The 24,969-nt window shown below is 39.2% G+C and overlaps 1 protein-coding gene across 1 annotated transcript in view; it reads left to right on the forward strand.

Moving 5' to 3' along the window:
* Positions 1 to 24,660, forward strand: part of brinp1 (bone morphogenetic protein/retinoic acid inducible neural-specific 1) — a 102,823-nt gene extending 78,163 nt beyond the window's left edge. The window contains exons 6-8 of the mRNA XM_039999951.1: positions 14,239 to 14,475; positions 18,334 to 18,556; positions 23,654 to 24,660. Coding sequence (XP_039855885.1) covers positions 14,239 to 14,475; positions 18,334 to 18,556; positions 23,654 to 23,666 — 473 coding nt within the window. The 3' untranslated portion in view covers positions 23,667 to 24,660. The remainder of the gene's footprint in view (positions 1 to 14,238; positions 14,476 to 18,333; positions 18,557 to 23,653) is intronic.
* The last annotated feature ends 309 nt before the right edge of the window (positions 24,661 to 24,969 follow it).

Here is a 24,969-nt window from a genome sequence, read left to right on the forward strand (position 1 = left end):
AGATAAAAGTGAGTGCTTATGGTACTGTTGCGTTGCACATCTGGAAAGGCAACATCAGTGCTGAAAGGCGTATGCAGGTTTTAAAGTAGCACTTCCTTCCGTCCAGACAATGTCTTATATAGGGAAGGTCTTGCATAGTTCAGCAAGACAATGCTAAATACATGGTGCAGCTGTTACACCACTGTAGCTTTGTCCAGGTGCTGAACTGATCTGTCCGCAATCCAGAACTTTTATCGACTCAAAACATTCGATGCATCATAAAAAAATATATATATATGATAAAGAAGACTCGGGACTATAGCGCCTCTAGAATTATCAAACATAAATGGGACGGCATTCCTCTTTAAAAAGTCCAGCAACTGGTCTTCTGATGTCATTGCACAGTGCCCTTTGCTTGATGCATGCACAGTGACTGTATGTTTAACTTGTTGTACACGCAGGGATAGCACAGTTAATGTGGGGAAAATTATGGATTTATAAAGTAATTTTACAGTGGAAATAAAGTGTAGGGATTAAAACAATCAATCCATAATTGTAATAGAACTCATGTATGATTCTAAATAAAAAAAAAATTATTTTTTCAATTATAAAAGAAGTCAATAAGCAAAAAATGTATAGCTAGAAATAGACAATACCAGGAGTGTTGCTCTGTAGCTGATTAATAGTTGAGCAAATAAATGGCTGAACATATTTTTGTGACTAATATATGGCTGCTAGGGTATACTACTTATTGTTCGGCTATTTAGGTTATTTCACATTGCTGCTAGTGCGAGGATTGTTTTATGTCATTTAAATGTTTGTCACATGATGGTCAGATTAAAAACGAAACAAAAACCATGCCAGTGTGTTGCTTTAAAACTCAAACAGTTTAGGTTATATTAATATAAAGGGAAGTCTTTATGGACATCTCTCTTTGGTGGAGGGTTCATCAAAAAAAAAAAGAAGAAAGGTCTTGGTGTAAATTACCAAAATCATTATCATGACCAAAAGAGTATTTGTGAAGGAGAGTAGGCACTTAGAACTGGCTTTGGTCTCAACTGCAGGTGGGAAGTGATGAATTATATCTAGTTTCAAGTACCACACGGTGGGGAGAACACTGGTTTTCAAGAGATGAGCTGAGTGAGTAGCCGTGATTTAGCCTGTCTCGGACCAACTCTTAATAAATGAAGGGGTAATGAATGTGTAAATGATCCTGGATTCTCCTAATCCCACCACCCACATCAAGCAAACAACATATTCAGCAGAAAAAAAACGACAATGCATATAAAATCCAGGAGCCCCATGGGTTCAGTGGGATAATTGCTTTCATTGTTCTGCTGTTCCTTCAGCTAAACCGATACTGATGACATTTAGATAAGTGGAAGTGACATACATAATCAGAACACACGAAATATAAATTGTCATCTCAGCAGCATGTTTTTCTTGTTTCTCCACTGTGAGGGAGGACTGTAAGTGTCATGGTGGCTCCAAAAGCATTTTTTTCCTCTTTAGACAAACACAGTTCAATTCTCTGCAAGATTTACTGTGTCCCTAGACTGGCCTTTACATTGAGTGGCCCAAAAAATAACAGCTTTGACAGCATTGTCCTCTTTTTACAATACACCATAAATGAACTTCTCAGACTGTCCCTTGAGGAAGATGACATTGGCTGGATCCAGTGCTACTCTAATAAGCACTAGCAGCTCTCAGCACATCTAATGAACGCCCACCATGTGTCTCATTTACAAATGCCTATTGACCTTTTACCAGACAATTAGCTAAAATGCTAACTTTTGGCATTTAAACTGTGGGGAGGAGTCACAAGTGGCTAATGTGGAAGATCGCAGATCACTGCCTGCTATCTAATATGAAAATACACATCACCATGCAACATCTAGTTTGAAATGATCTTATTTCTAAAGTTATTACTAAAAGTATTTTCAACAAGTAATATTAACAGTGTAGTTTCTTTTTAATTTAATGCATTCATGCCTATACCTAGTCGCCTGATGTGACAATAGTTGAAGGTCAAACAAAATGGTAAACTACCTATATAAACACCCAGCACGCCCCTGCGGGTGGTTTATCCTTATATATATATATATATATATATATATATATATATATATATATATATATATATATATATATATTATATATGTTGAGGAACAACACCTGACGACAAGTGGGCTACTGGAACAAGAAGGCATCGGTGGGCAAGACACAAAAACAGGGCGTTGTTGGAATGCTACTACGCAAGTAACCCTGGCGGAAGGGGCTACACGAATAGGATGAGGGACCTATGGATTCTGCGATACCCAACATCCACAGTGACGGCGAAACAACTAGTAGCTCAGTGTTCCAACATTCGAAAGAAGGGACTGCTATCACAGCTAGAGATAGACGAGGTACAACATAAATGCTACGGCAAGGAGGAGTCAAGACGCCAGGTCAGGGGGGAGATATCATCACCCCTACCTGAGATTGGGTACATAGCCCCAAGTGCGATAGGAGAAGGATCGTTGAGTGCGAGAGGAACTGACCTGAAAAACATGGCCAAGCTTGAAACCTGGATCCCCCGTAGCCGGTTACCAAGATTACGTGAAGTACCCTCAGAAGGGCTGCTAGATGATGTTAATGCAGCACTACGGACGATACCTACAACCACGATTACCGACACTAACAAGCTGATCTACAATACGGCAGCAGTGGGCCACAAGTTGAACAGCCACAAGGGGCAGTACCCTCCATGGAGAAGGAGGCTAGAGGGCAAGATCAAAGTAGCACGGAGGGAGGTTAGCCAACTAACGAAGTTGCAGAAAGGTGCGGCAAAGAAGGTGCATAAGAAATACAGCAAGCTGTCCAAACCTGAGGCCTTGGAAACTGACAAGCAAAGACTCACAGCCTTGGCCAGCCGCTTGAGGAGGTACACCAGAGAGATAGAAGGCAGGAGAATAAACCAGCTGTTCTCCACAGAACCAGCAAAGGTGTACTCTCAGTGGCAAGGGAACAATAATAATAAGAGAACAGCACCACCAAGGCTGGAGACGGACGCAACCCATAACGGCAATGCTCAGTGGCTAGTGGATCTGAGGGCAGACCACAGCGACCTCCCTGAACAGGGTCCAGTAACCATCACAGTGGCAGATATCCAAGAAAGGGTCTCCAGTATGAAGAGTTGGACAGCACCAGGGCCCGACATGGTTCACGCCTACTGGCTAAAGAAGCTGACTGCACTCCACGAGCGTCTGGCAGCACAAATGAACCAGCTGCTAGTTAACGAGAGACACCCGGAATGGCTAACCGAAGGTCGGACGGTCCTGATCCCCAAGGACCCCAAGAAGGGACCGGTCCCCTCCAACTACCGACCAATAACCTGCCTCAGTACTACATGGAAGCTCCTGTCAGGCATCATATTGGCTAAGATGAACAGGCACATGGGTCAATACATGAGCAGGACACAGAAAGGAATTAGCAAGAATACCAGAGGCGCAAAACACCAGCTACTGGTAGACAGAACAGTCAGCCGAGACTGCAAGACCAGACTGACCAACCTGTGCACTGCCTGAATTGATTACAAGAAGGCCTATGACTCAATGCCCCACAGCTGGATACTGGAATGCCTAGAATTGTACAAGATCAATGGGACCCTAAGAGCCTTCATCAGGAACTCAATGGGGATGTGGCGTACAACACTAGAGGCCAACTCCAAGCCCATAGCACATGTCACCATCAAATGCGGGATCTACCAAGGAGATGCTCTGTCCCCACTGCTGTTCTGCATAGGCCTGAACCCCCTCAGTGAGATCATTAACAAAACTGGCTACGGATACCGACTACGGAACGGAGCAGTTGTCAGCCACCTCCTGTACATGGATGACATCAAGCTGTATGCCAAGAGTGAACGAGACATCGATTCACTGATCCACACTACCAGGCTATACAGCAATGACATTGGAATGTCGTTCGGACTGGAGAAGTGTAGTCGGATGGTAACAAAGAGAGGGAAGGTAGTCAGAACTGAGGGGATTGAACTACCAGAAGGCAACATTGCAGACATAGAGGACAGTTACAAGTACCTGGGGATCCCGCAGGCGAATGGGAACCATGAAGAGGCCGCTAGAAAAGCTGCAACCACCAAGTACCGGCAGAGGGTCAGGCAAGTCCTGAGGAGTCAGCTGAATGGTAAGAACAAGATCCGGGCCATCAACACGTACGCCCTGCCCGTGATCAGGTACCCTGCTGGGGTAATAGGCTGGCCAAAGGAGGAGATAGAAGCCACTGAAATAAAGACAAGAAAGCTCCTTACCATGCATGGAGGGTTTCACCCCAAGTCCAGCACTCTGAGGCTGTACGCTAAGCGGAAGGAAGGGGGCCGGGGACTGGTGAGTGTCAGCACCACAGTCCAGGATGAGACAACGAACATCCAAGAATACATTGGGAAGATGGCCCCAACTGACCGAGTGCTCAGTGAATACCTCAGGCAGCAGAAACCCAAGAAAGAGGAGGGAGACGAGGAACCATCATGGAAGGACAGGCCCCTGCACGGTATGTACCACCGGCAGATAGAGGAGGTGGCTGATATCCAGAAATCCTACCAGTGGCTGGACAAAGCTGGACTGAAAGACAGCACAGAGGCACTAATCATGGCAGCACAAGAACAAGCTCTGAGTACAAGATCCATAGAGGCTGGGGTCTATCACACCAGGCAAGACCCCAGGTGCAGGCTGTGTAAAGATGCCCCAGAGACAATCCAGCACATAACAGCAGGGTGCAAGATGCTAGCAGGCAAGGCATACATGGAACGCCATAACCAAGTGGCCGGCATAGTGTACAGGAACATCTGTGCCGAGTATAACCTGGAAGTCCCGAGGTCAAAATGGGAGATGCCCCCAAGGGTGGTGGAGAATGACCGAGCTAAGATCCTGTGGGACTTCCAGATACAGACAGACAAAATGGTGGTGGCTAACCAACCGGACATAGTGGTGGTAGACAAACAGAAGAAGACGGCCGTAGTGATTGATGTAGCGGTTCCGAATGACAGCAATATCAGGAAGAAGGAACACGAGAAGCTGGAGAAATACCAAGGGCTCAGAGAAGAGCTCAAGAGGATGTGGAGGGTGAAGGTAACGGTGGTCCCCGTGGTAATCGGAGCACTAGGTGCGGTGACTCCCAAGCTAGGCGAGTGGCTCCAGCAGATCCCGGGAATAACATCGGAGATCTCTGTCCAGAAGAGCGCAGTCCTGGGAACAGCTAAGATACTGCGCAGGACCCTCAAGCTCCCAGGCCTCTGGTAGAGGACCCGAGCTTGAAGGATAAACCGCCCGCAGGGGCGTGCTGGGTGTTTTTTTTATATATATATATATATATATATATAGTGTTAAAAAGTGTATTTGTTATTGTACATTTGTTGAAAAATATTCGTTTGTATGATGTAAAATAAGAATATCACAGTAGTATGTGAACATGCATACAGTCATTAAAAAAATAAGTCTTCAAAGGACACGGGACACTAAGTATACCGGTATTGCTTCCAGAGGAAGTAGCAAACAGGTGCTCTTAATCAAACGTACTTGATTCATTTATCAGCGGGAAGTGTGAGCACCTCTATAAAAGCAGACATTTTGACAGTTTGCTGGCCTAAACCATTCAGGTGTGTGTTAACACAATATTCATCCCAGGAGTAAACATCCCAGCAAATTCACCCCAAGGTCAGACCCTGCAATCCTCAGAGAAATTGCAAAAAACCTAAGAGCTGCTTCTCAGACTCTACAGGCCTCAGTTAGCATGTTAAATTTAAAAGTTCATAACAGTACAGTTAGAAAAAGACTGAAAGAGCATAGTTGTTAGTTTGAGATGCCAGGAGAAAATCTCTTCTCTCTAAAAATAAAAAAAAAGAGCCTGACTCAGCCTGAATCTTTTTGCATCCTGATGAAGTCTGGATGGTAAGAAAGATAACATACGCAAAGTGGTTCATTTCCATTATTCAAGTTTTTATGATTTTTCCTTGTAGCTTCTCCTGTTTACATATATTTTCTCTACTATCTGCACTAGAAGTGCATGGGGAAAGTGCTTTTGAAGGAGCTGGCTACAGAAAGCAATTCTGAACGACACTTTTAGATGGTACACCTCCAGAATTCCTGTTTGCGGTCTATTTAGTATGTAAGTGATGAAACTGTAGTCATTTGTGATGATCCAAAATAAGACTTTTCAAGTACATTTTGTTCTCAGTTTTGTGTTTTTTTTTGTGTTATTATTATATTTGTGTTCATTTGTCTTAACTCACCTTTTTTCTCAGTTTCTCCACTCTGTGTTTTTTACCATTGTTTTTCATGCTATTTTTTAATTTAACTCTTCAGCAATCCAAATCATATTCCATATTGTGTACACTGGGCATTTATGTGTGATGCTTATGCCACGTCTTCTTCATTTTATGTGAATGAATAGACGGAAATGAAAAAAGGGTAATCTAGACCAGCCATTTTAATTGCTTATGAATTAAATAAAGGGATCGTATTAATATGCAGGGCCACGTGAGTTACAACACAGATGCATTAATAGAAAACCCACTCTATTTCATTCTTCTAATTAAACTTTTAATCATGACTTTTTTCTGGTTTTACTATTGTTTTTTTTAAATCCAGACCTCTGTACTTTATCAGGTTACAGGCATACATGCCATATGTACAAATAACCAATCACAAACCTGTGATCTGTTTTTTTTCCAGTTTTTTTTTTAGTAATTTTATTCGGTAGGATTAGGTTTAAATTGGTCCAGAACCACACTCTGACTTGGAAAAAAAAGTTTAAAAAACAAAAGGAAGCAAGTAATATACAAGCTAGTGAATCTAGTTGTGGTCAAAATTTCTCCTAAAAACACCTAGACTGCCTTTCCAAAATAAAAGAATTTTCAAGGGGGAATGTTTTTCCCCTCCTTCCCACCCCTGTGGTCTGCTCTTTGTAAGCTGTGGGGCTGTGAGCCAAAGATAACACATTGCGGATATGACACTCCCTGGATATTCCCTTTGCTTTAACTTAAATTTAGATTAGAATGTTGTAGTGTAATCTCACATCAAGGCAGCTACCTATCAAAGCCTAAACTCAGTTTTCTCCCACAGTTTTGCTTTGTACAATATTTTTCAAATAACTCTTGTACTCACTCTCCTTATTTTCTCACTTTCCTTTTCAGCAATCACCAGAATTAAAATTCATGCATGACTTAGCAAAGCTTTTATCTGTTAAATATGTACCCTCCCATTGCTTAAATGTAATATCACTGTGAAGGTTTCAGTATTACATTTTGCCTGGTTTGGCATCTGAGTGCATGCTATATAGAGTATTTTACTGGCCTTGGAGGACGAGTTATAAAAAAAAGTGTTTTTTCTAGACACCCATGATGAAATCATAGATTCAACATAAATTATGGTATTAAGTTGCAGACAGTGATAATATTTGGCATGATACAGTTGTATTTTTTGTTACAACCTAATCAATTATAATTAATAATAATATTATAACATAAAACCTACAAAGGCTTTCACCTTTAATGAATCTTTTGAATGATTGGAACATACACTTTTTAGGAATTGGCTTGTTTTTTTTATTTTTATTTTAGATCTGACTGAAAGATGCACACTATTTAGTTTTACTACAGCTGGGAGTTAAATATGCTTTTATTCTTCCTCATCAATTTGTTTTTTATTTGTTCGTCCTCTCTTAAGGCTAACGCTTAAAAACCTGATGATATTGGTTTTGGCTGAATTCTCACTTTCAGCCTCCTCTGGGACCTAGAAGTAAAAATAGCTTACTGAGGAATGAGAATTAAATGAAAGAGGGGATTAACACATGGTAGGTAAATAGTCTAGATTTGAATGGTTTTCTTAAACTCTTGCAGAGTGTGTTTCAGGTAGCGAGACAGGAATAACAAATCTATTCCCTGCCACCTGATAGTATTTATAGTTTATTAATTGAGAAAATGTATTTTTAAGTGGCAAACCAGTAGGAGCTTTAAATGCATTAGGGCAAAGTCATAGAATATTGTTTGTGCAATGTGATATCCTACACAGAGCGACAAAACATGTACTGGGGCTGAAAATTGCAAATTGGTAACGTATATTAACTGCATCAACGAACGATAAAAGGCCCAGCAACCTCCACAACCCATTACCCTGCAAGGATCCAATCACCTCCAGTATGGCTGTCATAAATTAGCACCAAAACAAAAGCAAACTAATTTGCTTCTTTCAGTCCCCACTGCATGCTTTTCTCTTTCTCCGGTTTCCTCAAGAGCCTAAATTGGAAGAGCCATGAGCCTATCTTGGAAGATTTATGAATATGTTAGAATAGCCTGAGCCAACAGTTTTCAAAGTGGTGAAGTGAAAATAAATTAAACTGGCCCTGTAGGCAAGTCGTGCACCGAGTGATGAATTAGATACTCATTGCTCTGTCGCTCGATGCCTGTCCCTCTTTTCAAGTGAAAATGCTGCAAACGGGGAAAGACAAACAAGCATACAAATCAATTAAGTTTCTATGATGATGGACTTGTTGAGAAATTGATTTGGGGACTATAAGTGTATTAGTAAACACACTGTTCTGGTTACCAGTGAATAATTTACTAAAGAAAAATATCTGATGTAAATCATAAAGAGAGAGGAGCACAACAATAAATCTACAGAGGCGTTTTCATCATCTTCCCCCCCAACTCAGTCAGCCTCTCTCTCTTTGCTCTGCTTCTTTTTCTGTACGCACAGAGATAGTAGTCCTGCTACATTCATCTGTTTCTCGCTGGGTCCTGCAAAACTAAAATTATTTGACGACGTTTAGAAATTACAGGGTAACTTTGGCTATACCCCATGGTTTGTCACGAATGTCTGTTGAATTGCCTCTCAGAAGGACCCATGCATTTTTCCTGAGGCAACTCTCTCCTTTGTCAAAACACACATGCTTCTTGGCAAGACAAGCTATAACATAGGATCATTTTAAAAGTGGATGGCTGCGGACACGTTTTTCACTTCTCTCTAACATGCTAAAACCCCAAACCTGATGAAATCTTTCCATGTTGACCTGGAGGTCAGCTTTCAATTGGAAGTGGCCATTCAGGAGAAAGTTTCGATTTGGGCTAGCATGATCATAAATCTCTTTTTCTTTTCTGCTTAGTCTTGCTAGCTGCCGCTTTTGAAAATGCTGTGGTTTTCCACACAGTCATTCTTTTAAAAAGAATTTTTCTCATCAGTTCAGTTAGAATTTTATGTATATATTTATTCATTTATTTATTTATTATTGCATTTGGAAAGACCCATGCAGCACGGGAAGTGCTTTTGCAAACACTTTTTGTATTTGCTCAAATGGAAAGAAATGTTGATGTGCATTTACAGAAAAGTAGTTACTTTATAATAATGAGGAACACTTTAAATGATTTCCTATGAAGTCAGAAACTGCAATGTCCATTTGTGTTAATGCTGTTAGACTATTAGGAGTACATATAACTGTAATTTTCCTGATATTATCTCGGCTGTCTTGAAAGCTGTCTTGAAATAATTAAAATACAGCCCTGAAAACACATGGCTCATTTAAGTTATTGTACAGTAGATTGTCTAGAATTCAGCAGGTTTATTTATAATAAGAAGAATGTAAAGCAAAAAGGCATTTCTCAATACAAATAGATGAACAATATGTCTGCGTTTAGGGACGTTTGATGTAAAATTTGGACTTTTGATCTGATGTGTGTACACAGCCCACCGTGACACTTTGAGGGCAGTTGCATGTTTTATAACTGAAATGGGAATGTCAGAGCTTGTCATATGTCTGCCCCCCCTCCTCTCTGGGGTTCTTGTAAAACATGTGATTTCTGCAAGAGGCTGCAAAGGGTGTGCACGTGCGCATGTACATGGGCGTATGCGTTTCTCTGTGTGCATGCGCACGATTGTGTGACTAATACAATATCTCACCAGCCGAAGCCTACTACTACAACTGCTGTGCAGGGATACAAGGCAGCACATGACAGAACAGCTTGAACAGCGCAGCTGAAGTGCACATGCAGCCAACAGCAACCACCTATCTAATTACTTGCTGAAGCCGATTTTGTATTAGGACTAAAAATCATTTCTAAATTCTACTTAAATGGATGAACACTGTTAAAGTGTTAAAGTGAAAAAAAAAAAGAAACACTACAAGTCTGCATTGTCCTGTTGTGATGGTTTACAAAGTCAAAGGTGGGCAGAGAAAAGCAATCACCAAATTACTTTTTACTCTGACCCATCATGTATATCTGTGTTCTGTGTGCAGCACAACTGACAATAATTCAGCATCATGTCGAGCTCATCCACCTCTCTAGACCGCCTGCCCTGCTCAATTCAGCAACTGCTTCAGCATGCAATTTCAGCAATTCCTCTTTTTTCAGATAGCAGGGACAGCGAGCTCTGAAGGCCAAGACCATTTTTATAAGTAATTTATGCTTTTACAATGATTGCTGCACCTGCGTCCTTGCCTGCTTTTTGTGTTAAAATTAAATAGGTGGCTTTTCATCAAAGCTAAACTTATATAGAGATATTATGTGGGACATATGTTTGGTCTTTTCACGGACACATATCATGGATTTGCAGGCTCTTGCATCTCAGTACATCATAAGATATGTTGTCATTTCATGAAATATCTTTTTTTGCTATTTCAAATATACACATTTTATTGTATACTTCTGGGGAGGAAAGGGAGGAAAAACATTTCAAATGTGTAAATACTAATTAAACTGTCACAAACAATTATTTTCCACAACATTTTTTTTTAAAACGTACTGTAACGCTAAATTTTGACATCTCAAGCTGCTTCCTTCTAAAATGCTTAGAACACTTACGATAATCTGTGATAATCTACTCACCAAAGATACACCAACACATTATCCATTTGAATGCTAAGTACACCTCATTCAGAACTTTAAAAAATGCTAACATATTCTGAGAGCTTAGAATAGCTCCAGTGGAACATGTTATCCTCTGTCAGGCCCAGCACACACATACACCTACACACACAGAGGCAGAGACCTAAAGCGCTTTATGCAAAGAAATGAAAAGTGGATAAATAGCTACTTCAGCTGCACCTTTACCTCATAGCTTGCTAAGAAATAGGCAAACGCAGCAAATCTCATATGGTGTATTAAGTATATAGGATCAGCAAGAATGGCTGGGTAGGCCTATACTGAGGAGAAACAGACTCTTATCCAGTTCAGAGGTCTTTGGTTTTGTATCATGGCTGTACCGATAACCTCCAATGGTAATTTAATGCCTCCATTGAAGTAATGCACTTTATTGCACCAGTGGATTAAGTAATGATTATTTTGTGAAATTGTGGCCACACAATGGTCAATTAATCTTTAATGAAACTGTAACTTATGAGGCGGAGCGTGGCTTTCCAATAAGCAGGCAACTGCTTGCCAAAGCAGTTACAAGCCTCAGTTGCGGCCTACACACCCTATCTATCACCATGTAAAAATAGAGCACTCTCGAAAAAGACACAATGAAAAGGCGAAGTCACACTTGCAGAGTCTCAGATTTTAGCATTCATGGAATGGTAGCGGGCCTATATCTTCCAAACTACGTGAAGAAAATATATCAGCCTCGGATGTATGCAATGAGATTAACTGCCATTTTGAGGTGCTATTTATTTATTTAGAGCAAGCCAGGCACATAGGTTGCAGGGAATTATTTGCACTGACAGAGCATGAAGTTGGGGGTTATCAAAGAGCTGCACAGGAATTCCAATACAGTACAGTTTCATTTCAGCATCTCCTCCTTAATCATGGTAAGTATAGCTCCAGTATGTAGTGTTTTCCTTGACATGCACCTGCCTCAGAGCCACATAGAGAGAAGGTTTAAACCTCATTCATTTTGAGTGTATTCACGTGTTGTTGCACTAACACAGCAAAGCCGAGTAAGTCACAAAGATAAATGTTTTTACTCTGATTAGTTTCTCATTTCATTTTTGGCCTGCGGGTCTTAATTCTCTCTCTCATTCTGCAATGCACTAACAAACGCTGATGGATTTACTTTCTGTTCATGACATCATTCTGCACATGAGTAGAAGGACAAGACACCACATTTCCAATTCTTGAGTGTATGCTCAGTGCGAGAATGTAGAGGAGAGCAGACGAGGTGAAGAAACGGGAATGAGGAGAGTGATTGATGGAGTGAATGCGAGCCAAAGGATGATGGAGAAGAGTCAAAGGGTATGTGCATGTGTGTGGCCAGTAGGAGTGAGTGTAATGAAGTAAGACAGTGGAGATCTGTGGGAGGCAGAGAGAACGGGACATAAACAGTGAAAGAAGAGACTGGAAAACAAGAAACTGTAAGACAAATAGTTCCTGCTGCAATTGTCCTGTTGCAAGAGTGATATCGGAAAAAGAAAATATGTACATGTTGATGCAGAGATTGAGGTATGAGGTATGGTTAGACAGACGAGGGAAGGGGGGAGGGCTGAGGCACTCGGTGTTATTGTGCACCCGGCCGCTGGCACCAGCACTGTCAGTGAGCAGCGTTGATCCGTGAACTTGCCATCTGGATTTTCCCACAAATCACATTAAAGTTTCAAGCCCAGGAATACATCAAGCTAAATGAATATTGGATCCAGACAGGCCTGATGGAGAAAAAGCCCTGTGCAACCCAGCTCTTTTGTGGTCAGACATGATCTATTCATCCTCTTTACTCCCACCATCCCTTCTTCCTTCTGTTCTCCTCTTCCCTGATAGGCAGTGGTTCTGATGAGCTGTGCAGGAGAAAGGCACTTATTATTAAATAGGTACATATTACAAGTACAGACTCTAGGACAAAGAATATGCGAATAATTAAATTGTTGCAAAAGGTAAAACTACTTGCAGAAGCCTGAAATTTGATCTAAAGTAACATAATCTTATTTAACTGCATTCGCATCATGTTTCTAAACAAAAATATCCCTGAATATCAACCTTTATACGAATTATAAAACACTGCAGATTGAAATAACTAAACACAGCGTGCATTAGTTTTAATTCTTTTACCTGAAATCAGCTTATGTTTTAGATCCCACTTATTAAGGCCTTAATCTGTTTCTCAATTGCACACAGTTATACGTTTATTGTAGAGTATGTTGCAGGTAGAAATAAGGAGGATTAATTGCTGCATGTGCGTACATAATAAGGGACACTGTTTGACACCCTGACAACATATTGAAAATGATTCATGAGCACAGTATGAAATTATATGCTTACTTTCCCTTTCATTTTAGCAACATTATGTTGACTTTGCATAAATGGATTTCAGTTTTCACCGAAAGGTGAAAATAATATGCGTGTGGCAAAAATAATGCAATCATTCATCATTCAATAACATGTTTTGTTCAGGTTCCTGGTTGCATATTTTCTGCTGAAGCGCTGTTTGTGCTCAAGTAAAAGCCATTAAGAAAATATGGCCTCGCCAAGATTCTGTTTCATACAAGAAGGAAAAAAAATCTATTTAGTTCTTTTCCAATCCAGTGGCTTGTAGAGCTAGGGATTTATTTTCCCCAGGCTTGGACTGAAGAGAAAGCCTGTACTGTTAGTTGTCCAGGCTTCAGTTGTGTGAGATCCCCAGGGTGAGATATGGATTGGCTTGGAGTCTAGAAATTATAAATACCTTGTCAGTGATAGTGAAGGCTGAAGAGGTTCAGCTTCAGCTCTAAATTGGGCTGAAGAACACGCATTCAGCTATTGAGATTTCTCTATAATTAGCAGAATGCTGCATAGTTTGGGTATGCAAACCACAAGCAAGTATGAATGATAAGACACAGTAAAGTACATGCATGCATGCTAGAAAACGAATGCTGTGGGAGATAGATTCACTGCTATATGCGAACCAATATGACACACAAGAGCAGGCATAAATCAAGGATTTATACATTGTCATCATGAGCGACCCACCATAGAACAAGCAGTTCTAGCTGAACAGAGAAGATTGCTGGAGCACATCCTTTAGAAAAAATAAATGAGTACTTATGACACAAAGCAATCTTAGTAGAGCAGTCAGTCATTTCATTGCTTTTTCCCTCTTTTCTGGTAACTTGGTCTGTGGAGAGATGCCGTATACATCTCAAGATACAGCAGCATGACAGACAACATTTACCTCATATTTTTCAGCATATTTTTAGATATTGTCTTTTTCAAGATGGTTTCTTCTATTATATTTTCTTCTGTATTTTATTTATTATCCCATTGTGTTTTTTAAAAAAACCACTGTTTCACATTTATCTGTTTTTCAGGCCTGCAGGTTATTTTCCCAGAATACCTGCAAGAGAAATTTGTCCAGTCAGCTCTGAGCTACATTATGTGCAATGGAGAGGGGGAATATGTGTGCCATAACAACCAATGCATCTGTCAGTGTGCCGAGGAGTATCCCCAATGCAACTGTCCTATAACCGACATCCAGATCATGGAGAACACCCTGCTGGGGATGTATGAGTCATGGGCAGCCTCCTACAAAGACTTTGAAAGCTCTGGTAAGCTTGAATATCCTTCTAAATATGATAACAATCATCAGATCTCATGTCCATGCATTTAAAAATTAATCTTTTTAAAATTTATTCTTTTTTGTTTTGTTCAGTTTTAAAATTTTCTATGAGAGACAAACTGTCATACATTTAGCCCCTTTAATTCTGAAGTGCTTATCAAAATTTGAGCTGAGGCAGCTCTGTGTTTTTTCCAACCCCCCCCCCCCCCCCAAACCCATATTAATGAAAAATAATGAGCACCTTTAAAACTAGCATACATTTATATTATGCCGCTGCAAAGGGTCAGTAGCCTTGGCAATCTTGATGATCAGTCTTCATCCTCAACTAAATCCATACATTTAGGAGGAGATCAGAAAAACACTCACATGGGACTGTGACTTCTTTTTTTTAATGACAGTAAATAGCAAAATGATCACGTAACCAGATGCTAATTACACAATGTAAAGGTGTCTGTAGAAGTGAGTGCAAATGCAGGCACAAAGGCGACAGTAGAATTTTGGACACAGCAGAGAAAAAACACATATTGTGCCTTATTGTTTTATAGCAAGGCACCACGTATATCTATTATTAATATGAAATAAAAGTGTCTTGATACAACCTGCCAGCAACAGATAAATATATTTATGCACCATAGGGGTAAGTTAATGTTAGTCATGAAGGTCACTGAGTGCAGTACATCTTCAAAGAAGTACTTGAAAAGAAAGAACACTGGAAGAAGCCAAATAAAAGAACATAACTTCTTTTCAGACCAAAGCACAAAGAGTTGTGCGGCCTCTGCTAAACATTTGAAAAATAAATGCTTGAGAACAGGTTCAAAAACCTCAAAGCATCAGATTGACATACGATATAGACAATCTGTATAATTCAGCATGTGTAAATGTAATGACAGGGCACATTCAGTGCCTGCTAATATTTGCAGCACTGGAGTATTCTGCTGCTTAAACTAAATGGTACACCAACATTGGTTTGTGGAAATGTTCTGTAGGTACTATAGAAAAGAGAGCTGATGTGACACTACATGATTCATTTATTGCTTAGCATTCCTTTCAAAAGACAGAGCTGTGGCAGTATAACATTACTGGCTGTGAGAAAAGGTGCAGCTGCTCTGCTTATGCTCATTGAAGCTGTGACTGTTGCTTTGTTGATATTGCTCAGACTCAGCTACATTTGTAGTTGAATGTATTCAGTGAATTTCTCTCATTAAACTTAGTCAAGAAAAACATAATTATGCAATACATGCTTGGATTTTACAATAGTTTTTTTTTTCAGACATAAAACAACAGTCAGGCTATCAAACAATGCCTGTATGTGGTTAGTATGTAGGTAGTTTATCTGGGTATATACTGCCTCAGCACTGAGTGAGAGCACTGACCAAACTGGTTTATCTACTTATTTAGCTACAGTGATTCCCGAAGTTACACCTGTTCCTTATGAAATAGGCTATGCAGACATTATTGTGGCTGAAGATAAAACGAAGGCAATGGGCCAATACGCAAGTTATTGCAAAGTGCAATTTTAGTGTGAAGTAAACTTTGTCCTGTGGGATCCAAAACAAATGTTAACATACACAAAGACAACCCAAGTAAATGCAAAATGATTTTTTACAAAATTAAGTATGTTTTCCGAAAACCCTTGGGGATCCTAAAGATGAGTTTTTGGCAAATGTGACATGAGCCTTTGTCTTCTGGTTTTCACCTTGGAGTTCTCCCATGGATGCCATTTTTCCGCAGTCTCTTTCTTATCTTTCTTGTTGAATCATGAACACTGACCTTAACTGAGGCAAGAGAGCCCTGCAGTTCTTTAGTTGTTGTTTTGGCTTCTGTTAAGACCTCCTGGATGAGTTGTTGATGTAGTCTTGGAATATTTTCAGTAGGCCAGCTGCTCTTCGGAAGCTTCACCACTGTTTTCTTCATTTGTGGATAATGGCTGTCATCATGGTTTGCTTGAGTCCAAAAACCTTAGAAATGACTTGTAGCCCTTTTCAAATTGTTAGATGTCAATGTCAATGACTTTGCTTCTCAGCTGTTTCTTTAAATTGTGGCATGATGTGTTGCTTCTTGAGACATTTAAATCTACTTCACTTTGTCTGGCAGGTTATATTTGACTCTTTGATTCAACGTGCTGGTAGTAATCAGGTCTGAATCTGGCTAGAAAGGGGGACATTTGTTTTTTTTTTTGTTGTTGTTTTTTTATGTAGGGCTTGTTAGGTCCTTTTGATAAATGAAAATCATGAATTAAAAACATTTTAATTTAGTTGGGTTATCTGTGTATAATAATTAAACTTACCCAGTGATCTGAAACAGTTAAGTGTGACAAATATATTAAAACTACAAAATCAACAAGAGGGGAAATACTTTTTTACAGTACCATAAAGTGCTACATCTGACTATAATTTAAGGTCATTTTTTAAAATCTACAAGCTGCTGCTACATAGTTTAGTTTATCTAATGCCACATCAATTGATTTTCTTTGATTGTCTCAGATTTTTATTTTTTATTTTCACTTTTTTATACAAATGGCATAGGATATCCGTACAATCTGGTGAAAAATACATGTGATACAAAACAACAAAGTGAAATGTAATGGCACAATGGGTGAAGTATGGTTACATTGTGAGAGCTTTAATCTCTAGATAAGGTGTGCTGGATGGCTTAAGATAAGGACTATGTGGAAGCACTTTCAAGGAAGGAGTCCTTGACGGCTTTGAAGCCTGTATAAAAGGACTTGGCAACTATTAAACTGGCATTGGGAGTGACTCAATAAAAGCGATGTTTTTTGGTGGGAGAATCAGATATATCTGAATACTGAGTGCTGGAGACACCCGGCTTTTCTAGGAAAAGGGAGGTACCTGACATTTCTGAAAGCTGGGTGGAGGGATATGGCAAGTTCAAAACAGGGGAGGAGAAGAAATCTGGCTTCTTTGAAGAAGAAGAGGAAAGGAGCTCTGATATGCCTGTGCGGAGGGTGGAGGAAATTCTGACATTTCACAGCAATGGTTGAAAAGGGGTTCTCAACTGTGGTTAATTCTGTTAAACTGTCTTGAGGAGGACTGCAGGAGGGTTCGGCTGTACAACTGCATCTCTTGAATATGGGATTTGTTGTTCACGAACAGAGTGGAGCAGTTTTTAACTGTGTCCAATAATATTTATGTCATACTTTTCATGGTAGACTATTGCATCAAGTTTATAGCTTTAACAAACTTTTTGCATTTATAACAAACACTATAAATGCAAAATTATTGCTCTTGTTGTTCGTCTACTTTTGAACTGTATTCAGTTTAAACTGTAGGAATTAAAATGTTTAATTAATGAGCTTAGTATTAAGGATGGATGAACAATGAGTTAATCTGAATTAACCGACTCAGTTGATTAGCACGCCAAATAAAAGCCTTTTTGTCCATGTGTATTTTTGTCCATTTGTATTTTTCAAGCATCTTCATGCTCATTGTTGCCAAAAATTGAAGCTATCATTGAAAACAGCAGTTGTCTATGGAGGAGACAAACAAGAATTTTTAGAGGCAGAAAGAGGGACACAAGGACAATCATCACCACTGGTTGGAACAAATTTGTTGAGGCAGCAATCTTGAAAAGGTGTCGGGGAGCACAGAGTGAGAGGGTGTTTACTGCGCTGAGAGTCTCATTTCTCTTCAGATACTCACAGCAGTCGAAGTACAAAAAGCACAGTACAGACATGAAAAAAACCATGTCAAAGCTCACGTTTGAAGATATAAACTTGGAAACTATAACTTATAAAACGTACTTTGTTGCAAATATTACAACAACAGTTGTCTCCAGCTGTTTTTTTGTTTATTTTTGCTCTTTTAACGGTTCCCTCTCTGTCACCTAGATGAGTTCAAGTCATTTCTGAAGAGGCTGCCCTCCACTCATTTCCTCCCCATCAGCAGTGTGCATCTTCTCTGGGGCAGCGACTGGGATTTGCAGGCCCGCTACAGGCTTCTTCAGAGCTCCCTGGAGGTGCAGCGACTGAAGATCCAGCGCACCGCCCGCAAGCTCTTCAGCCTCAGTATCCGCTGTCACCACAATCCCAACCACCAGATGCCTAGGGAGAGGTGGGTAAAAAAAAAAAACGTAATTCAATGTTCTGTTCAAAATTAGCTATGAATTTACTCGGACAAGCCTAATGTGCTGTTTCTGGTCTTAATATTTTTGGGATATCTGCTTTTTTAAAAGTAAAAGAAGATATTAAAATGTATCTTGCAGAGGAGTGACATCGTTCAGGGAAATTTCCCTTTTGGATTGATGTATGGGTTCTGTTTTATTTGGTGCTCCTTGAAGCGTGCACAGTGAGGATGACATCCATTATACATTTTAACTTATGGTTCTGTTGTTTCTGTCCATCAAGTCAACTTAGTGCTGAGGCTTGCACATGCCGAAAACACTCTACCTCACTCTTGTATTTCACTTTGCAATCTAAAAGGGGGGGAAAAAATAGCTGTGGGAGTTTTCTTGATAGGTCATTGCACACATCTGTCACCACCTACTGCAGTTGCAGCTTAAGAGCCTTGCTGCGGATGTGCCATTGTGTCAGCGCTGCATGAAATGCCAGGAATTTTCAACCATCCACTCTAGCAAATATCAGAAAACACTATGCAAAATATGCAAAGTTCCTGGCTTCCACATGAAACACCCCCAAAACTGTTATGTGTAGGGGATGTCACCACATAAATGGAAACAGAATCCGTAAAATATTCATTTAAGTGGTCTGAAAATGAGCCGCTGTCAACTGTCACTGACAGAAAAAGAGCACACCCACATTTGTGCGTGAGAGTTGGCAAAGGTTTGTTCTGAAGTGTTATCAAAGAGCTGCAGTATGCGCTTCCCCGTCCATGGAGTATGCATCAAGAGTGCCTGATGGCACTGGAAATAAGAGCTGCATGTTTATTTGCTTGCTTGTGTAAGACAACTTTGCATCAGATGAAGGAATTATTTGGTTTTATTATAACCGTGTGCATTTGCAGTACATATATATGTACAACATTAAGATTTTCCTTTCCGTTAAGATATTACCAACAAGGACTCCAGTCCTTCCATTTTTTCCAGTCAAACTATAACAGATAGTCAATGAAGAGACTGAGGCAAAGTTGAAGGCCTGTGTGTTTAAGATGTGTTCCAACGCATCTTCATGTCAGTGAGGCTGTGAGTTGATGAAGATGTGAAAAAAAAACTATATTGCTTGGTTCCAGAAATGAAAAACTGGTGCATCGGGATTCGAAATGACAGCAACACACATCCCTTGTGAGAGATCATTTGGCCCCTCTCCAGTTCATACTGTATATCAGACCCCTAGTGAGAAGGATCCACTTGCTATTTTGCATTATTCTACTTTGAGAGTAGTGTTCATCAACCTCCGAGATATTTTACTGAAGAAAGAATTGTATTTGTACAGGCTTGCTTTTAACCCAGAATGTTTTTAACCTTACCAAACTATGATTCAGCGTAACGAAGGTAAACCTTGATAATACCCATCATCAATATGTAACTGATAAATTAAGGTTAACAGTTAATAGTTTGCGAAAGGTTAACAAATCCTATAAACATTATTTCAGCTGATATTAAGTTAAAGTTTACAATTGTTTAAAAGCATATGAGCGGGTGGCTGGACTGTGAACCTGAATAAACCTGGAACGGCTTTTTCCACTACTATTGTATTTCTTTTTTATATACAGGATTCACTTTTGCTTTTCTTTAGTTTAGTTGTTTGGTTAGGTTAAGGAAAAGATCATGGTTAATGGTTTTTAACCCTGCATGGCTTAAGATTATCTAGTGCATTCAGACTTCACTTTTGTTCTTTGTCATGCCATGTAAATCTTCATTAGGAAGCCTTAATAACAGTGAAATGCATAAAATTGACAAAAAATATACTTCAGGTAATTGTTACTGTCGCTTATCAGGATTATGAAGCAATACCTGATACATTGTAACCAGTGATGGGAATAATGGCGTTACAAGTAACGGCGTTACTAACGACGTTACTTTTTTTCAGTAACGAGTAATCTAACTAATTACTATTTCTATCATTACAACGCGGTTACAGTTACTAACAAGAAAACGCGGTCCGTTACTATTTTTCAACAAGCAGACGGTTGAAGCTGTCTTCAGCATACCGCATCTTATATCAGTTGCACGGAAGTAGCTGTAAGTAATCTGGACGCTACAGCTTTAAGCAGCTGCGCGCGCTCCCGTGGGCAGTTATCACTTTCTGGCAGACAATTACTTTTTGGCACAACACCTCGAGCTAGGGGGCAAAACAATCGCATGAGTGCTTCTGTTTGACTGAGGAAGAATAAAGTAGTCGTGGTAAGCCAATCACATGACCACTTCAAGATGACAAAGCAACAAGGTGATATATACCAGTTTTTAAATTGTGTTGAGAGGCCACGTAAAACCAGAGTCATGATAAACAATATATACGCGGCGTTTTTTCCTCAATCGTTTCATCACTTTTACTGTCTATGGACAGGGCTAGCAGACACTCTCTGCTTATGAGCAAAAAATTAAAAAAACAAATGAACCAAAAAACAGCCCGTTCCTGTTGGTGGAAAAATGCACCATGTCGACCAATCAAAAAATTATATAGCAACATGACATTGTTTAGGGAGAGGGGGAAGTTTCAGGAGTGACGGCGAGAGAGAGAGAGAGAGAGAGAGAGAGACAGCAGAAAAAGAGAGAGAGTGAATTTGGAGATGTGAGAGATTTGTGAGTTTAGCGTGTTTGGAGTGTGTAGTTAATGTGTTGTCTTGTGTAGTTAGTGTGTAGTGTTGTGGATAGTTTTGTGTTGTGTGTCAGAACAATGAGGCGACTGCTGTCTCCAGGTAGAAACAGGAGTGATACACCTGCTGCTGTCAGACTTGCAGGCATCAGGCTGTGATGTTCTCCTTTATAGTGGACAGAAATTATTTTTTGGAGTGGCACAAATAGTTTGTGTGGCATCTTATTGAATGCAGAACAGCTGATTGTTCTGTAAATAGTTTGAAATGGTTATTAAAAAGGGATAAGGTAAATGGCTGCAAACAACTTTGTTGTTTGCAAAACCTGTGCATAGGATTTTAAAATTGACAATTTATATTTACATTTAAAGTTATAAAATATGATTCATTAAACATGTTTGTGGTTGTTACAGCAAAAATATAACTTTCTACTCGGATTTTATGTTTTTTGCCTGATTTTAGATCAATTGTGTTAATACAGTATGTCAAAGTGAAAACATAACTGTAAATTCAGACACGTGAGGTTGTGCTGAAAAGAATGATACCAAACAAGGCAAAGTAAATAGTTTTTAAAGGTGAAATATAGAGGTCAAATCAAAAGTACCTAAAAATGGCCAATTATACTCTGGACCCCAGAGGGTTAAACATTTTTCTTGAAGTAACGCAATAGTTACTTTTCAAGTAATTAATTACTTTTAGAATCTTGTAACTCAGTTACTTTTTTGAAGAAGTTACTAGTAACTATAATTAATTACTTTTTCAAAGTAACTTGCCCAACACTGATTATAACTGATAATATATAATTAATAATGTAAATTTGTATCATAAAATATAACAAGTAAGCATAAATTCGAACATCACAAATGACTAAACATTCATTCTCATTTTATTGTCTGTTAACAATTAAAACAAATGACACGCTACTGACAAAAGTTTCATAAACTACTTTTTAATATTGAGCATTATGAGGTGCTACCTGTTGTTGGGAAGGAGAAATACAACAATGTGACAGCAGAGTTAATGCTATTAAATTACAAGTATCTCAGTGAAACAAAGATTAGAAAGGGAGAAAGGGAAATCATTCCATTAGATTTGTTAACGCTAATAAGACAAATCTAATATCAGGATCTTAGCTGCAAATACCAATATGTAATACAAAGATGATATTAGATCAGTAATTTATGAGAAGGCTGTGGCTGCGTGTTTTTTGCAATATGGTGGAGTGAGAGAAAAGGAGATTAGATGTGAAAAGGTGAAGTAAAAATCTGTAATCTAATTTGGGATCATGCAAACATTCATAGTGCAGAAATGCAAACATAACACATACATATATAACTTAAAGGAGAGGGGAATATTTATCTATAGCTGGTGATAATCAGTCTGAAAGGATGAAGGTATACTTATTTCTGAGTCCAAGTAATGATAATAAAAACTTGTTAATATTAACTTACCAAACAATTTAATACATTTTAATCTGCGTTGTCCCTTTACTAGTGCTTGCTACATAAACCCAAACAATAAACACATTTATACATAGAAAGACAGGAAAATGAACACATCTGTTTTCCTATTAACATATACTTACAGATATCCTGAATATCTGATAGGATTTTTATTTGAGATGACGAGTTTATACAGTATACAATACTGTACTAAAGTTTTGACCCAACGCTCATTTGTTTATATTTTGGTTGGAAAACAAGAAACACCTGGAACAATTTATTGAAATATGTATACATGAAAAATACCGTAAACAAGGCAAAATAGAGTTTGTATTGTTGTACAGTTTTTTTAACACAACCTGGACTAGGCAAGTTTTCTAATGTTTAAGCAGTTTTGAAAAATAGTCCTCCAGGCTTCCTGAAGGAAATTCCAAGGCTCTTCTTTGAATGTCAGCTACCTTTTGTTCCATTTTCTGTCAAGCTGTTCCCACACTGCTAATTCTGAGGTCCGGCTCTGGAGAGGCCAATCCTTGACTGTTCTATTGTGTGTTTATCTATCCAGGTATGCTTTTACTGCATGAGCAGTATGTTTGGGATCAATGTCATGCTGAAAAATGAAGCTGTTGCCAGTCAGATGTTTTCAGATGGTATTAAATGGTGAATTAAAATCTGATGGTGCTTTTTTGTGTTCTGTGGTGTTGGGGAATTTTTGACAAGATTCCCAACACCACTGACTGAAATGCAGCCCCAAGCCATTCAGTTTGATTCAATTGAATTTTATTTATATAGCACCAAATCACAACAGCTGCCTGGAGGTGCAAACCATGACATAGCCTTCACTGTGTTTTACATATGGCTGTAGACAACCACCATTCTACATATTTCCACTTTGAATCAAACATTTTAAATTTTGATTTATTACTCTATCAGACCTGTTGCCACCGATCTTGTGTAATTTGGCATGCCTCAGCCTTTTCTCCCTGTTTCCCTCCTGAAGAATGGCTTCTTGACAGCCACCCTTCCACTGAGGCCATTTCTGATGAGGCTTCAGCGACCAGTAGCTGGATCAGCTGAAGGGCCAGATGCATCTCTCAGGTCCTGTGTCTTTGCTGGATTTTTTCCTATTTCTTAGGGACATGGCTTATAGCTGCTGTTCATCTCCTGTAGACAGTTACAAAGTGAAATATTTCTCTGAAATTGGTACATAAAATAAAGGTCCAAGTACTAAATTGATCGAAAAAGTAGGCAATGTCTACAGATAAACCTTTGAAAGACCTTCAGGAAGCCTGAAGAACTGTTGCTCAAGACTGCTTTCTTGGAAGCAAAATGTGAAGAAACGAAGAGTTACTAAGGACTTTTTCCGATATACAAATGTAGAGTTTATACAGATTTTTGACACAGGCATAGTATTTTAGGAAAACAAAGGCATTCTTATCAAAATAACACAGATTCAGCTAACCTTTTGCACCATGCAGAATATTTTGTGAGTAAGAGAGCTTAAAAAATTCAGCCAAACATCATCAAGGAAGTAGTATGCTGTATGAATTGCAACGACAAGTAAGGTTATTCACTGCTTTGAAGAAGATCCTGGGTTTTCCACCTGCATGGTCTTTGTTGGGTTTGTTTTCTGACTTTAGTCAGAAGTATTCTTTATTATATCTGGTATTCTTTATTTTACTCTGCCATTTTGACCGGATATTGTTATTCCTTTTCACCTTTGTCTAACCCATTCACCTACTTTTGTGTTCATGCCTCTACAGCATTCTTCAGGAAAGAAATGTTATGTGTCATTGTATGTTGATGAGGGATTGCCATAAAGTCTGTCTGTCTGTCTATCCATATCTCAGTTTGGAGCTCATTATAGAGAAATCAAAGTATGTGCTTCCATTGTTATCTTTGGTTGATCTTTTCTTGTTATGGTATCACTTGTGGCAATGTCACATATCATTGTCAGTACTTAAAATAATTTACTTGTCAAACTAACCTTGACCAGCAATACTTTCTGAAATCTCTCAGTGACATTAATTTTCCAGTGTCACTGCTGATATATGAGGGTACTGGATGAACATGGTAGGGAGGGCATGCTAACCTTGTGGGAAACTGTTAGGGGTCAATCCTTACCCATCTCAGAGTCTGTCCTGAGGAAGGGATGTACAGCGCATAGTTTGGTAGATTAGCAGAGGGGAAGCACTGCTATTTATTTTACTGGAGATTGTGTGCTTTTTTGATAGCAAACAGGTTTTCAAACACAAGTCTGGTTTATTGTGCGAGTTAAAAAAATGAACAAAAATATACAAACCTTTATTTTACACT

The sequence above is a fragment of the Simochromis diagramma genome, unplaced genomic scaffold (assembly GCF_900408965.1).
Source record: "Simochromis diagramma unplaced genomic scaffold, fSimDia1.1 OVJJ01000596.1, whole genome shotgun sequence".
Classification (NCBI taxonomy): domain Eukaryota; kingdom Metazoa; phylum Chordata; class Actinopteri; order Cichliformes; family Cichlidae; genus Simochromis; species Simochromis diagramma.